The following is a 12,778-nucleotide window of genomic DNA, read 5'->3' as shown; positions in this document are numbered from 1 at the left end:
TTTTTATTTATTTATTTATTTATTTATTTACGTATTTATTTTCAAATGTATAGGCGATTCTAGTAAAAGCACATCCAGGTTTGGTGATCGATACAGAACAGTTGGTATAATACTCCAGAAAAGATCCTTACATTAAACCTCTCAGCGACCAACAAGCCCACAGGTAATTGACAGGTGAGCGCAGTGACGTCACGGCGGTTACAGGAAGTGGAGCGCGAGAGGGACGTCTGGGCGCTTTGTAGTTGGTCATCTGCAATTCAACAGTCGCTCCAAAAAGAATCGGCATTAAAGATCATTGATTTGTCAATAACTTTTACTCAAAGGAAAAACAATCGAAACCGTCAGAGAAATGTGCACTTTTGGTGAGTGATTTTCCGATTGCATGCTCATATTGTAGTGCGAAGTAGCGTTATGTGTGTTTCCCTCTGTGCTGGACTGACCGCAGGCCCACAGGTAGGATGATCCAGGTGGTTTCTTTTAGAGGTTGCACGCAGAAACAGAAACCAGAGAAGAAGATTAGTAACCATGAGGCGAACAGCTTCATACTTAGTCCATGTTAAAAGAAAGACTCTATCAACCACTAAGACATGTATTGTAAGTGGATCAAACGACCTCCCTGCCTCCTCCCACCTCTCACTGACTCTCACACACACAAATGAAGACAGTTAACTACGTCACTGTGTGCAAATAGTGTTTACTTGTCCCTCCCTTCTCGGTAAACACTAGGCTGCAAAGTAGGTAGTGATAGAAGACCTCTGTTCCTCAAATGTGTCAGAAAAAGAGCAGTAACAAAGTAAAGCCAGAAATGTTGGTAGTAGCCTAATCCATTTCTTTCCCATAGCTACTTCCAATTTGTACAGTATTGTATTATTGTAAAGACAGCAATTATGTTTTTCTAACCCCACAATTGTTTGATTTGATTGTTGCATTATTTTATTATTTCCAGTATTTTTATTGCTTAATTTTATATTCAAGTTGTGTGCTTATAGGCTATTCGATTTCCTATTCCCTGCTGATGCAATGACCTAATTTCAAAAAGGGGATCAATAAGGTTTCAGCTTATCATCTTATTTTATTTTACACATTCAGAATCACAATCAAGTATATATTTGCCATATACAATAAATCTGTTTTGATGGCTGGTGGAAAAGATGTATAAATATAACAAAAATATTCACTAAATCAAGTAGTGAAGTAGAAAAGGCCTGATCAGCTGACATGGATTTGCCAGACTGTAACACCCCACCCACCCACCCACACACACACACACACACACTTATAAATGTAATGAAAATACTGTTGTGCACGCAAGGAAAAAGGCTCTGGTTACTTATACGCTGTGAGACTTTTTTTTTTTACTTCAAATAACTTAAAGTTACTTAAAGACGAGATGAAATGAAAAATGCCTTTTTAACCCTTTTAGATCACATCCCTGGTCATACTGTGCACCTATTTAACAATGTATGCCAAAAAAAATACCAAAAATCAATTTCATTGTATTCTTATATCAAAATTCAATCATGTTTTCTTCCTGTAAAACAAAATATGCCATGTGCTTACGTAAGCATGCCCGTAACTAATTTCAACCAATAATATCATGACATCCACCCATCAATCAATCTTCAACTTTTAGCGCACAGAGCTAAGATTCATTAGTTAGCTAGCTAGCAACAGCATGGTACTTCGGTGTGTCTTCGGGTGTTATGACACACCCACTTTTCAACGTTCAAATCAAATTCCTCCCAACGTTATGTCCCGCCTGTCTTTCCTGTTTCACTCGGAAATACGTCACGATACGGAAGTTAGATACTCTCGAAATGCCGTTTCATCTCGACTTTAAGTTGATGTTCTGATCTTCTCTCTTAACTAAACGTTATGATATAATATTAAGCCAACACATCATTTAGAATTGTTTGCTGGATGTGTCTCATTATCCAAAAATTAAGGTTACCTCCAACCAATCAGATTCAGGTTTTCACTCAGCAAGTGCTATAGGTGGGTGTGTTTGTCCTATATCATTTTGTTCACAACTGATTTTTGATCAGTTAGAATTAGGCTTATTCTCCTCTGAGACATGCTTGTGATGAACTGCTATATAAATGAACAAACTTGAACTTGAACGTGGATGTATATTGGATATCTCTTGTGATGCTGTCTTCCAGATATGGACAAAGGGCCAAGGAGGCTGATGAAAAAGGGGCTAACTCTCATCCTGGTCGGCCATATTAACTTCATCCTGGGAGCCATCGTCCATGGCAACGTCCTCCGCCACATTTCCAAACCCAGCCACCACATCACCACAGAATACACTGCAGCCAATATCATCTCCGTCACCTCTGGCCTGCTGGTGAGTCAGCGGATAGGGAGACATTCATACATGCATCTCCAAGTCAAAGCATGCTCCATATGCATAGAGCTTTAAGAAGAAGAGTAGCAATCGAGGCACACTGATCAGAACATTTGACCACATGAAACATATGACTTGTGAGGGAAAACTGATCTACATGTCACAAGTACAGTTCACAAATGAATACTTTTCTATGTTCTGTGCATCAGAGCAACAAGTGCATACTCACCTCCATTTCAAATGTGATTCGCTCTGTTAGCTTGCCGATACTGTCGTGTATTTTTCTCTTCAATCAAGACTGAACTTGCCTATTAGAACGGAGCCAGTTGTGTTGTTTTGCAAACCAGTCCCTTGTCGCTCCAGGCTCCATTACATTGAAATGTCAAATGGTCTGTCAGTTGTTGATGATGAGATATCATTAATGTCAGATTTCTGTGGAATTTATCTTGATATCCAAGGAGCTCCATTTTATATCACATAGTAGAACACACAGAACAGACAAGTTAAAATATATATTTGGTTTAGATTGCTTGCTATTGGTGGCCGCTCACTTACAGACCTCAGTTAAAGGATCTCTGCCTATTTCTCTCTCGAGGTCTAAAAAGTTTTTCACCCGGGTCTCAAAAGAGAAATTCAGTCTCAGATCCTGGAGCCCATGGTCATTAAGACACATCAGTACTCCTGGCCCATAATTAAATAAGTCATAGTCCGTAGTAAAGAAACTCTACTCAAAGAATTGTTTTGTCATTTGAATCTTGCAGAGTATTACCACTGGGATTATTGCCATCGTGGTGTCAAGGAATCTTCCTGTGGTGAAACTGGTAAGAAATAGTTTTCTGTGAAACACAGTGAATAGGAAGTTTGGTCTGACTGTAACTATTGATCTGATCCCTTCACTCTGCACTGTAACTATTGATCTGATCCCTTCACTCTGCACTGTAACTATTGATCTGATCCCTTCACTCTGCACGGTCTCATGTAAAGAGTGAATATACCACCAGTGTGTTCCCCCAGAAGCCTAATGTCTCTCTCTCTGTATCTGATGTTCTCTCTTTGTCTCTGCAGCAAATAAGCCTTCTGATTGTTTCATTCCTGAACGCTCTGCTGTCAGCGGCCTGCTGCGTTGGGGTCCTCTTGGCTATTAGCATCACCGTTGCCCTTGATGGGCGGGTCTTGATGCAGGGGTGCAATGACACAGAGGTGCCAATCAACGCTCGCTCACCCATCAGCGCCCAGTGCCCCTTTGACACAACGCGGATCTATGTGAGTCCAGCTACTCTCTTAGCCTGCTCTATCGTCGAAGTAGGTGTGGATGTATTCTAGCTAGGGCTGCAACTAACGATTATTTTCATCGTCGATTAATCTGTCGATTATTTTCTCGATTAATCGATTAGTTGTTTGGTCTATAAAATGTCAGAAAATTGTGAAAAATGTCGATCAGTGTTTCCGAAAGCCCAAGATGACGTCCTCAAATGTCTTGTTTTGTCCACAACCCAAAGATATTCAGTTTACTGTCATAGAGGAGTAAAGAAACCAGAAAGTATTCACATTTAAGAAGCTGGAATCAGAGAATTTTTACTTCTTTTTCTTAAAAAATTACTCAAACCGATTAATCGATTATCAAAATAGTTGGCGATTAATTTAATAGTTGACAACTAATCGATTAATCGATTAATCGATTAATCGTTGCAGCTCTAATTCTAGCAGTTGTTCAAGTCATTTAAGCTCTCTCTCTTTCTCACTCTTTCCCTCCTTCTCTTCTCTTTTCTCTTCTCCCTCTCCCTCCTTTGCCTCCTGTCTCTCAGGACACCACCCTGGCACTGTGGATCCCAAGTGCTGTGTTTGCGGCGATGGAGGCCGGTCTGTCTGTCTGGTGCTTCATAGTCGGCTTGACTCTCAGAGGACTGGCACCCTGCAGCAACAGCTACATCAAAGAACAGGTGTGTGTGGCTGGGTGGGAAGGCTTGGGGTGGGGGGGCTATGTGTGGGGTGTGTTTGTGTGTGTCTGTCTGAATCACTGTCTGACTCAAACGCACACACATACTTACTTGGTCTCAGTCACACACACACACACACACTTTAGAGTATGCCACACACACACTCACACCACACACATTTACTCTCGCTCGTTCTCTGTCATGCAAACATACATACACACACACTCACTCTCTCACTCTCATCCCTCCGTTTTCTCTTCCAGTTGGAGGAAGAGGGTCTGACCAATAGGAACACAGCCGGCGCTGAGTTCTCCACCCAAGGCCAAAGCCTGATTGGACAGCGCTTCAGTCCTGAAGCCTGACTGGACGAAACGCAGGAAGGACACCCCCCCACATAGACTACCATAACTAAATCCCAATACACGTTTCAGTTGCACCAGTGTTCAGACTAATAGATTCTGCCTCAGGGCCAGTTGGGTGAGTGTGAGTACTGTAGTACCCTGATACAGTAATGGGGTCAGTTTTAAGGAAGGTGTTTTAGTCACAATGAATCAAACAGTGGCAGCTCATGCTAGTTGGTATCATTTAGCTCCATCCCCTGATGAGCAGACTGGATACCAAACAGCTCTGTTTGCTTTAATTTCTAAACCAACCCGTTTGTTTTAAATCCCACGCTGTGAGCAGAATACATTTGGGCTAAATTTATATAGCACATTCCTCCCCAGTACCTTGCTGCCAGGGAGCTGCAGCTTCCTGGGCTACTGATGCAACCCATCAATGCTAAATTAATTCACAGTTACACATTAATACACTCATACAGGCTGCAAGAGGTGCGTTCCCAAGTGCAACTGAAGCACGAAGCAGCCTGTTGTGCAGCTATTGGGATTTAGTGTGTGTGTGTGTGTGTGTAAGTATGTGAAAATGGTATTTGGCTCATAATGATACCAAAGAGTTTGGTAGCTGTGTAAAGAATAGACGATCTTCTCAGTCACATCACCACACATCACCTGTCAAGTTTGGGTTCAGAAGTACAGAATGCTTCATGCAAAGCATGTCGTTCAATATGAAGTAACTTTAGTTTATGAAGTAAGTTGAGTTGATTTTATGTCTGCCAAAGATATTTTAGATGTATCTTATATGCGCTCTTATTTCAGCCAAATATATTTTATTGTTTTTAGCATTTTACTGTTTGTCTACCTGCCTACTGCCACAGGCCTGTAAGCCTCCCTGTGGCATCTGAGGTGTGTTCAACAGACCACACACAACAATGTTCGCTTACATAAACAAACATGAATATAAGCGAACAATAACTCACAAATAATCATATTTTATGTTAGCCATTCCGTGGAAAACTGGTAATGTGGAGGTCATGTGCAGTAAATATCACGTGATGCTTTAGCTACAAAATGCTGTGATTTTTAATACTATGTAGATATTTGGCTTCATGTAAAATTGGACACACTACCTAAGATGCACTTATTTAAAACAGTTCATGTCATTTGATCATTACAAGGACAACAGCAGATAGTATCATGTTCATTTACAATTTTTCTACTGAGGCTTACTATTGCAAGCAAACCAAGTTCTCGGCTTGTTGAACACCTCAGATACACCAGCTGTAGGCTTACTACACACTGGCTGGGTGAACGGCCAAAGTCTCGCACTCCAACACCTTTTTAAAAGGAAACTATGACTTCTAGTCATAGTTTATAAACTTATGACTTATTTGCCATTCTTTTTCTTCTTTTTTTTTTACCATTCATTCACTTTTTTTAAGGCCACACCGTTCTTTGTGGTCAGCCCTGTGCTAAAATTGGTTGAATTTGTTTAAAATATGTATTTTAGAGAGAACAAGCTATGCTTTAATTTAGAGGGCTGTTAAACGCCAGGGGGATTCAATCAAGCACTCCTCCGAAATGGTAACTAATTGGTAACTAATTTTAAATAGGTTTTTGTTGCTTTCACCTCATGTAAGACATTTACTGTGACAAAACACAGGAGACTGGAGAGAGTGAGGTTGTCTATTCAAATCTGCTTCTGTGTATATCTATACATATGTATGCATTTGGATGCCTGTGGACATATGCACATGCATGCATCTAAATCCATGCATCCGTTCCTGTCACCAGGGTTGAGTCTATTCACTGTCAATTCATGCAATTCAAACTGCTTTCTAATGGTGATTGATGTAGGATGTTTTTCAATGTGGGGATTTGCAAAGACAAGCAATGCCTTGAACTGGTTGAATTGAAAGTAATTGGACCCCAACCCAGCTGTGTGTGGCGTGCTTCTACAGTAAGTGTATTTGTGTATGTGTGCATCAGTATGTGTGAATGTCAAGTGGGGTCATGTTAAGCAGTTAAACCAGTATTTGGGCCAGCAGCCTCAGCTGGCACAGAACCCCCACAACTCGGCTACAGAGAAGATCAGATCAGATCAGCCATGAAACGGTTAATCTAGTGCTGTGCTTAATCGAGCGGAACGGGATCTTTGCACGCAATACTAATCCCTGGGCTGTGGGGGATAAATATTGACATAGACTGTTGACTGAAACAATCACAACAAATATATATCTTGTATCTGTGGGGCCATTTGACTGGGTATGAGCGATGATGTAGACTCACATTTATATTTGAAATCACAAGATGAAGATGAGGCAACAGTGTAGACCGTCATGTGTTCAGATATTTTAGGCAAGCTGTAGTTATTGTTGGCAGTCCCATTGATCTGGAAGAATGTCAGCACAGGCACAGAATACTGGAATTCAAGCAAAGTCATTTGAAGTAAAATTTTAATGATGCATAATGAAATGCATGTCATCCCCACTGTTTTCCTCTTTCATGTCAACCTCTCATACATATATATTGGCTGTCCAGTAGAGAGGATTGTTCCTGCAAAGCTGCAGTATGTTGATGCTGTGTAGTATCATGGATTTGAAGAGATCAGATGGATCAGTGACGGGCCATTCATGAGGATGAGCTGGTTAAACTAACAGTGACCACCCAGCTAGCTTGGGGTCTCTGTTCACTTTTTACCAGTCTGTTCTAAATGTTAAGTTCAGACATTATCAGTGTGCTACAGAACCGTTTTATCTCCACAAATTCTGCTTTTCAGGAATAGAGAAACAGGGATGGAATTGATGCCCAGGTGTTTTTGACAGTTCATGATGCATTATCAGTTGGCTTGGTTCTGGGGGAAAGTGTCTGCTGAGGTTATCTGAAGTTTATGTAGGATGCAGTCCATTTGTAAATTTGCCATGATCAACATTTTTAAAAATTCAACAATTGACCAATTTAAAATAACAAAATTTACAAATCACTAATTTAATTGGTTCATCACTGATAAAACATTATGACCATGTTATATTGATATTTTTTTGAGTGGACATATTCTTTTAATCGATTGAATTGAAAAGGAAATAGTGCCCAACTCCATAGGCATCTAATTAATTATTGTTGAATCCCTCTCTGTGCTCTCTGTCATTGAACTGTATGGATTTTGAGCAAAACACATATAAGTTTAGCCAATACACTAATGCATTTTATATGTGTAATGTGTCTCATATTAGCATGTTTTATCGATACAAGGTGTATTTTCAGAAATGCATTGATCCAAATATCTGGCACTAGCAGGCTTGAGGTGTACTTATCTTTTAGGTTGCTGCATTGTTGTTTCAAAACAATAATAGATTTAAGCTGTTTAAATAGCCCAAGTATAATAGCCTGATTAGCTTCAAAAGGTGTAGACAACACCATGTTCAAGGTCCTCTAAATCAGAAATTCACCAGTTCTCTTTTCCCCTGATTCAAGTTTTGAAGCCTCTTAAACCCAAGATGAATGGTATGTATTTTATAACACAATGAATGTAACTTTTTTTTATGTAACAAATATGAATCTACTGTACATTTCATGATTTTTTTTATGGTTTTCTAGCAGTGTTTTCCCTTTTGATGGTGATTATTTTAATGGATTTTATACCATAAATGCTGTGTTAAATGCCATTTGTTATCCTGGAATCCTCTAAAGAGCCAATCAGGGCTATTGGCTACAACTCGGTTTCTTCCAAAACATTTCAGTGGCTCCTTTTATATTTCAACAGTTTCAGATAAGCCAATAAAATAGAAATGTGATAAAAAACCTGTAGCCTAAAGCTCCTCTTGGCTCTACTGTGACAGTAACTAAGTAATTAACAGTTTCAATTATGACAATGAATGTTTATAATTGTCAAAGACATAATTTCGTTCACATTGTTTATAATCAATGTTTTTAGAATAAATAATTTTTATAATATTGTTTTTGGTTTCCCCTTTTGTCTTTTTATTCTACTTGTCCATCATTCATTATGTATTTTTAGGGGGTTGTGGCCATGTCCCTCTCCTTGCACACAGCCCCTAATTGGATGAGTTTTATTTTTTATTTTTTTTACACCTTCCCCTTCACTTCTATAGGAGTTTTGTTTTCCTGGTTTTCTCCCATTAATTCCTGATTTGAAAGGAGGATGACCCAGGCGCCAGAGAGACTGTCATGTAACAGGAGGGTCCCAGCTTTGATCCCAGGTGACCCCAGGAGTGACCCCTCTTGCTGAAGTGTCCTTGAGCGAGATACTGAATCCCTACCAACTGCGGAGCGCCTCTCTCAGCTGACCCCGCAGTCATCTCTGGGATCAATGGAGAATCGCAAAAATTGCACCATGATCACAGCAAAGCAAAATCTAGATTTAGCTGCTTTGATAGGCTACTCTGAATCTCAAAATGTAGATATTTAGCCTGTAAAACAGAGTTTAGGCTATACTTTCAGTGCATGGGCAACTTGAATGTCAAAAATATTTTCACAGATCAAACCCTTACCTTTTCAACCAGGGAGAAGAGCTGTTAAATCAAAACAAACAGCGCTTCCCGTGACCCCACATCCACCCACACTACATCACACTCCCTAATAACTTCCCGCTTTTTGTATCGTCCCGATCACATCTTTGGTTCAGACCGAGAAAATGATGACAAATAAAGCATATCTGACCTCTATGAGCTATCTCGCCTTTATTACAAACGCATTGAATAGAGCACATATCTTCTGGTAAGATATAGGCTAGCCAACGAATTCCCATCATAGCGACGCCTCTTACAGTGAATTTACAAATGCCCACCACAGTAAAATATATTTACTGAGGTTAATTAGGCTATATCATCCCACTGCGCGGCCACGGCAAATGCGCGCTCACGATGTCGGTTGCATGCTGCAGGCGACCAGCTGCAAACAGTGGAACAACGAACCACTGCAGTGAACGGCGCCGGTGGAGACGAGGAGCGCCTCAAATTGCTCTTTATTCATCATACAAGGTAAATTATCAGGAATTGTAAGGAGGGACTGTGTAATGCATTATGAAATACTGGTTCACCATTGCATGCAAGGCAGACTTGGACAAATTAATGCTGTTAACGAATCATGCAGGCGTCCACAGTGCGAGTCCTCGGCGCACGGTTTGGCTGGAAGATACTGCGGTGACACATTCAGCCACAGTTATCAGGATTGATATGCACTTATTTTGTCAACCCGCAATGTAACCCGGCATGGTTTTTGTTTCACCACAGTGGGGGTAGGTCTACATTACAGAACAAAATACCCCTTTCCCCCCATTTGTATGCTTTATAAAACTAGCCAGGTGCTCCTCCCAGGGCTGTGTGACACGCAACGGTCCGCCGGGTTTTGTGTGGCAGCGTGGAGCGCAACAGAGGGGTTTCTGCCTATTTCATGCACATTTCACCAACATTATGTTTACTAGGTGTAGCTGGGATTTTACAAAATTGCAAATTCCGGTCCTCAGGTGATAGGCGCAGTCCCGTTGGACGCCGTTGTAAAACACCCGATAAATACACACCTGTGACTGCATGGCCTAATTGTAATTTAAATATTAATGCGCTAACCGAACATCACCTCTCCTACCGGTACTTATTGTCGCTTAGCAACCACTTTGTTTCGCTACACTTCAAGAACCCAACTATATTGCCAGCAGGAAAAATAACACTTAACGTAGCTAATTATAATCGATCAAAATACTTAACATTTGCGTTCTCTTTGTATTGCAAAGGTGTTTTAAGCTTGCTGCTCATGTTAAAAACCCCGGTCAATCAAAAAGACACCGAGCCACAGAGTGTGAAACATCGCATGGGAGCGTTACTAGTTGCCCGGCCAACCTCACACAAACATGCGACTGGGAGAGGGTCGGCTCATCTGCAGGTGTAACATCAGATGTGAATCTTGAATCGTAAAATAATGGGCATATTGCTTTGAACAATAATTTTAAATTTGTCGGCTACATAAAAAAGTGTGTGCTCCTGTGTGTTGCCGCACCGTTCTAGATTAGGAGAATTTGACACCAGTCACTCATCGGCAATACAAAACTAGGCTAACGTACATGTACTTTGAGAAATATTTTAATCACCTCAGATAGGCCGGTGTAGATTTCACTCTTACTGAGCCAACTGGCAGATGATATCATTTTGATCCTGACTTGGAGAGAAACAAGGGTGTGGCTGATCAGAGACAGCACTTAACACTCATCTTTAACCAGATAGCCTACAGTACAACAATGCTTAGCTCTGAGCCAGCCTACTCTGCTTGTTTGACCATTCAGCTATTCTCCTTTGTGTTTTTTTAAACCTGCAGGACCTGCTTGAAGTGGCTACTCCAATGTGGTTACTGGATGCGAAAGACAGGATTTTTCTTCTTCTGGTGCTATCTGCTGGATGAGTTGGAGGATAATGATATTTCAAAGACTCAAACTCGGATGATCCTTGGAAAATCACTGGAAACCGAAAGAGAGAGGGAGAGGAGACAGAGATACATAGAGGAAGAGAGAGTTTAAGGGCTAAACGGCTGATCCTTGGAAACGTCTCTGGGAACCATAAGAAAGAGACACACAGCGACTCAGAGAGGAGCTCCAGTACATGGTTGATGGTGGATCCATTAGCTCAGCAAGATGCTCTCCGTTGGGGGATGGAACCAGGGGAAACCCTCTCTGACCCGGAGATTACCAAGCTGTGGAGGGAAACTGTAGGATCTTTATTTCAATAAGTAACAATTTTGTCAATACTTTGCATTTAAAAGCACATTTCAAGATAGTCAAACGAGAAAAGCTAATTCTGGATGGATTGAGGACTAACACAAGGAGCCAGCTCCATTCTCCTCCCACCTCTCTCTTAAAGGTGCATTTCCCCTGCCAGCCTAATTACAGATGACTTGTTTTGGTTGGTGGGTCACAGTAATATCTACCTCCTCTACTACCACTAGAACAATGGACTCCATCGCTTCTAATAGGAAGCCATCAAACAATCCATGTCCACAAGGCTAACTAGTGCTGTAGCAGTGGACGGCTAGCTTGTGAGATCTTGCAGCAGGATATATATCTGAAATTAAAATGACAGCGCCTATCAGAAGAGGAGGTATGAGAGACTGGTTCTCAAATACTACAAGGATCTCCTGCAGACAAATGGCCCAGCTCTATTCCTCCTTCCTCCTCATCCCTCTCTCCCTCCTCTTCTCCTCCCTGGTTTCTCCCACTCTGTCCATTCATGTGGAGTCAGTGGAGAGCCACAGTGAGTTTAGCTGTGAGCCCATCGGACTGAGAATGTGCCAGGATCTGCCTTATAACACCACCTTCATGCCCAACCTACTTAACCACTATGACCAACAAACGGCCGCACTAGCAATGGAGGTAGGCTGTGTGTGTGTGTGTGTGTGTCAGTCACTCAGTCAGTGCATGTTTGTGTGTCTGTGTGCGAACATGTGCATGAGGGCACATGGGAAATCTGGACAGCTGCTGCTGTGTATGACACAGAGAGGTGGACTAAAACATTCTTGCTTATGGCAGATACATCTGCTAGATTACTGTGCAGCCACTGCAGTTAACCTTAAAGTTTCAGCTTTATTACCTTACATATGGATAATCATGTTACAGCAAGTGGTTAGATAGGCCTATGGACAGCATAGAAGTTCTGTACACAGAACAAACATGTATAGACATGTTTGTAACATGTCTATACAAACAAAACTATATGTGTTGTGGAGCAGGGAAATGTGTTGTGATGAGTTTTAACAATTTGATAGAAATCAGAAACGACTCGCCAACTGGAGTCAACTTATGAGTTTTACAGTATACCAAGGATGAAAGGACCTTGCATACAGTGTAAACAGACAGTGTAAGGGACAGGGAGAGTTCAGATATGAGTACAACTGTACAGTAAATTTCACAAACAGATATTACAATTCTATGCTAAGGTAGTAAGATTGTTAACATTGTCCTCTTGTAGCCTAGTCTAAATTTGTTCCACCATAGACAAGTCCATCAATTTTTTACTTAAGGCAATGTTGTATTGAGAGTTGTATTGTTGATTATCTTTACAGTGTGTGTTAATTATAGTCGGATCATGGGCTGAGCATATTGTTACATGTCTACTAACGTAAAAGTATACCAACTATCAACCAGTAAGACTTGTATA

The 12,778-nt window shown here is 41.0% G+C and overlaps 2 protein-coding genes across 2 annotated transcripts in view; both read left to right on the top strand.

Moving 5' to 3' along the window:
- Positions 1-239: 239 nt before the first annotated feature.
- Positions 240-5,807, top strand: krtcap3 (keratinocyte associated protein 3). The gene is made up of 6 exons (XM_071921988.2): positions 240-362; positions 2,163-2,347; positions 3,109-3,168; positions 3,413-3,610; positions 4,153-4,287; positions 4,548-5,807. Exons 1-6 carry the CDS (start codon positions 350-352, stop codon positions 4,644-4,646), a joined length of 690 nt encoding a protein of 229 aa, XP_071778089.2. The 5' UTR covers positions 240-349; the 3' UTR covers positions 4,647-5,807.
- Positions 5,808-11,886: 6,079 nt separating this feature from the next.
- The window catches only part of LOC139929174 (frizzled-3), a 31,127-nt gene continuing 30,235 nt past the window's right edge, over positions 11,887-12,778 (top strand). The window contains exon 1 of the mRNA XM_071921976.2: positions 11,887-11,994. Coding sequence (XP_071778077.1) covers positions 11,908-11,994 — 87 coding nt within the window. The 5' untranslated portion in view covers positions 11,887-11,907. The remainder of the gene's footprint in view (positions 11,995-12,778) is intronic.

Source organism: Centroberyx gerrardi, chromosome 1, assembly GCF_048128805.1.
Source record: "Centroberyx gerrardi isolate f3 chromosome 1, fCenGer3.hap1.cur.20231027, whole genome shotgun sequence".
Lineage (NCBI taxonomy): Eukaryota > Metazoa > Chordata > Actinopteri > Beryciformes > Berycidae > Centroberyx > Centroberyx gerrardi.
Note: the sequence above shows the minus strand (reverse complement) of the source record. Positions and strands in the feature narration are given on the sequence as shown.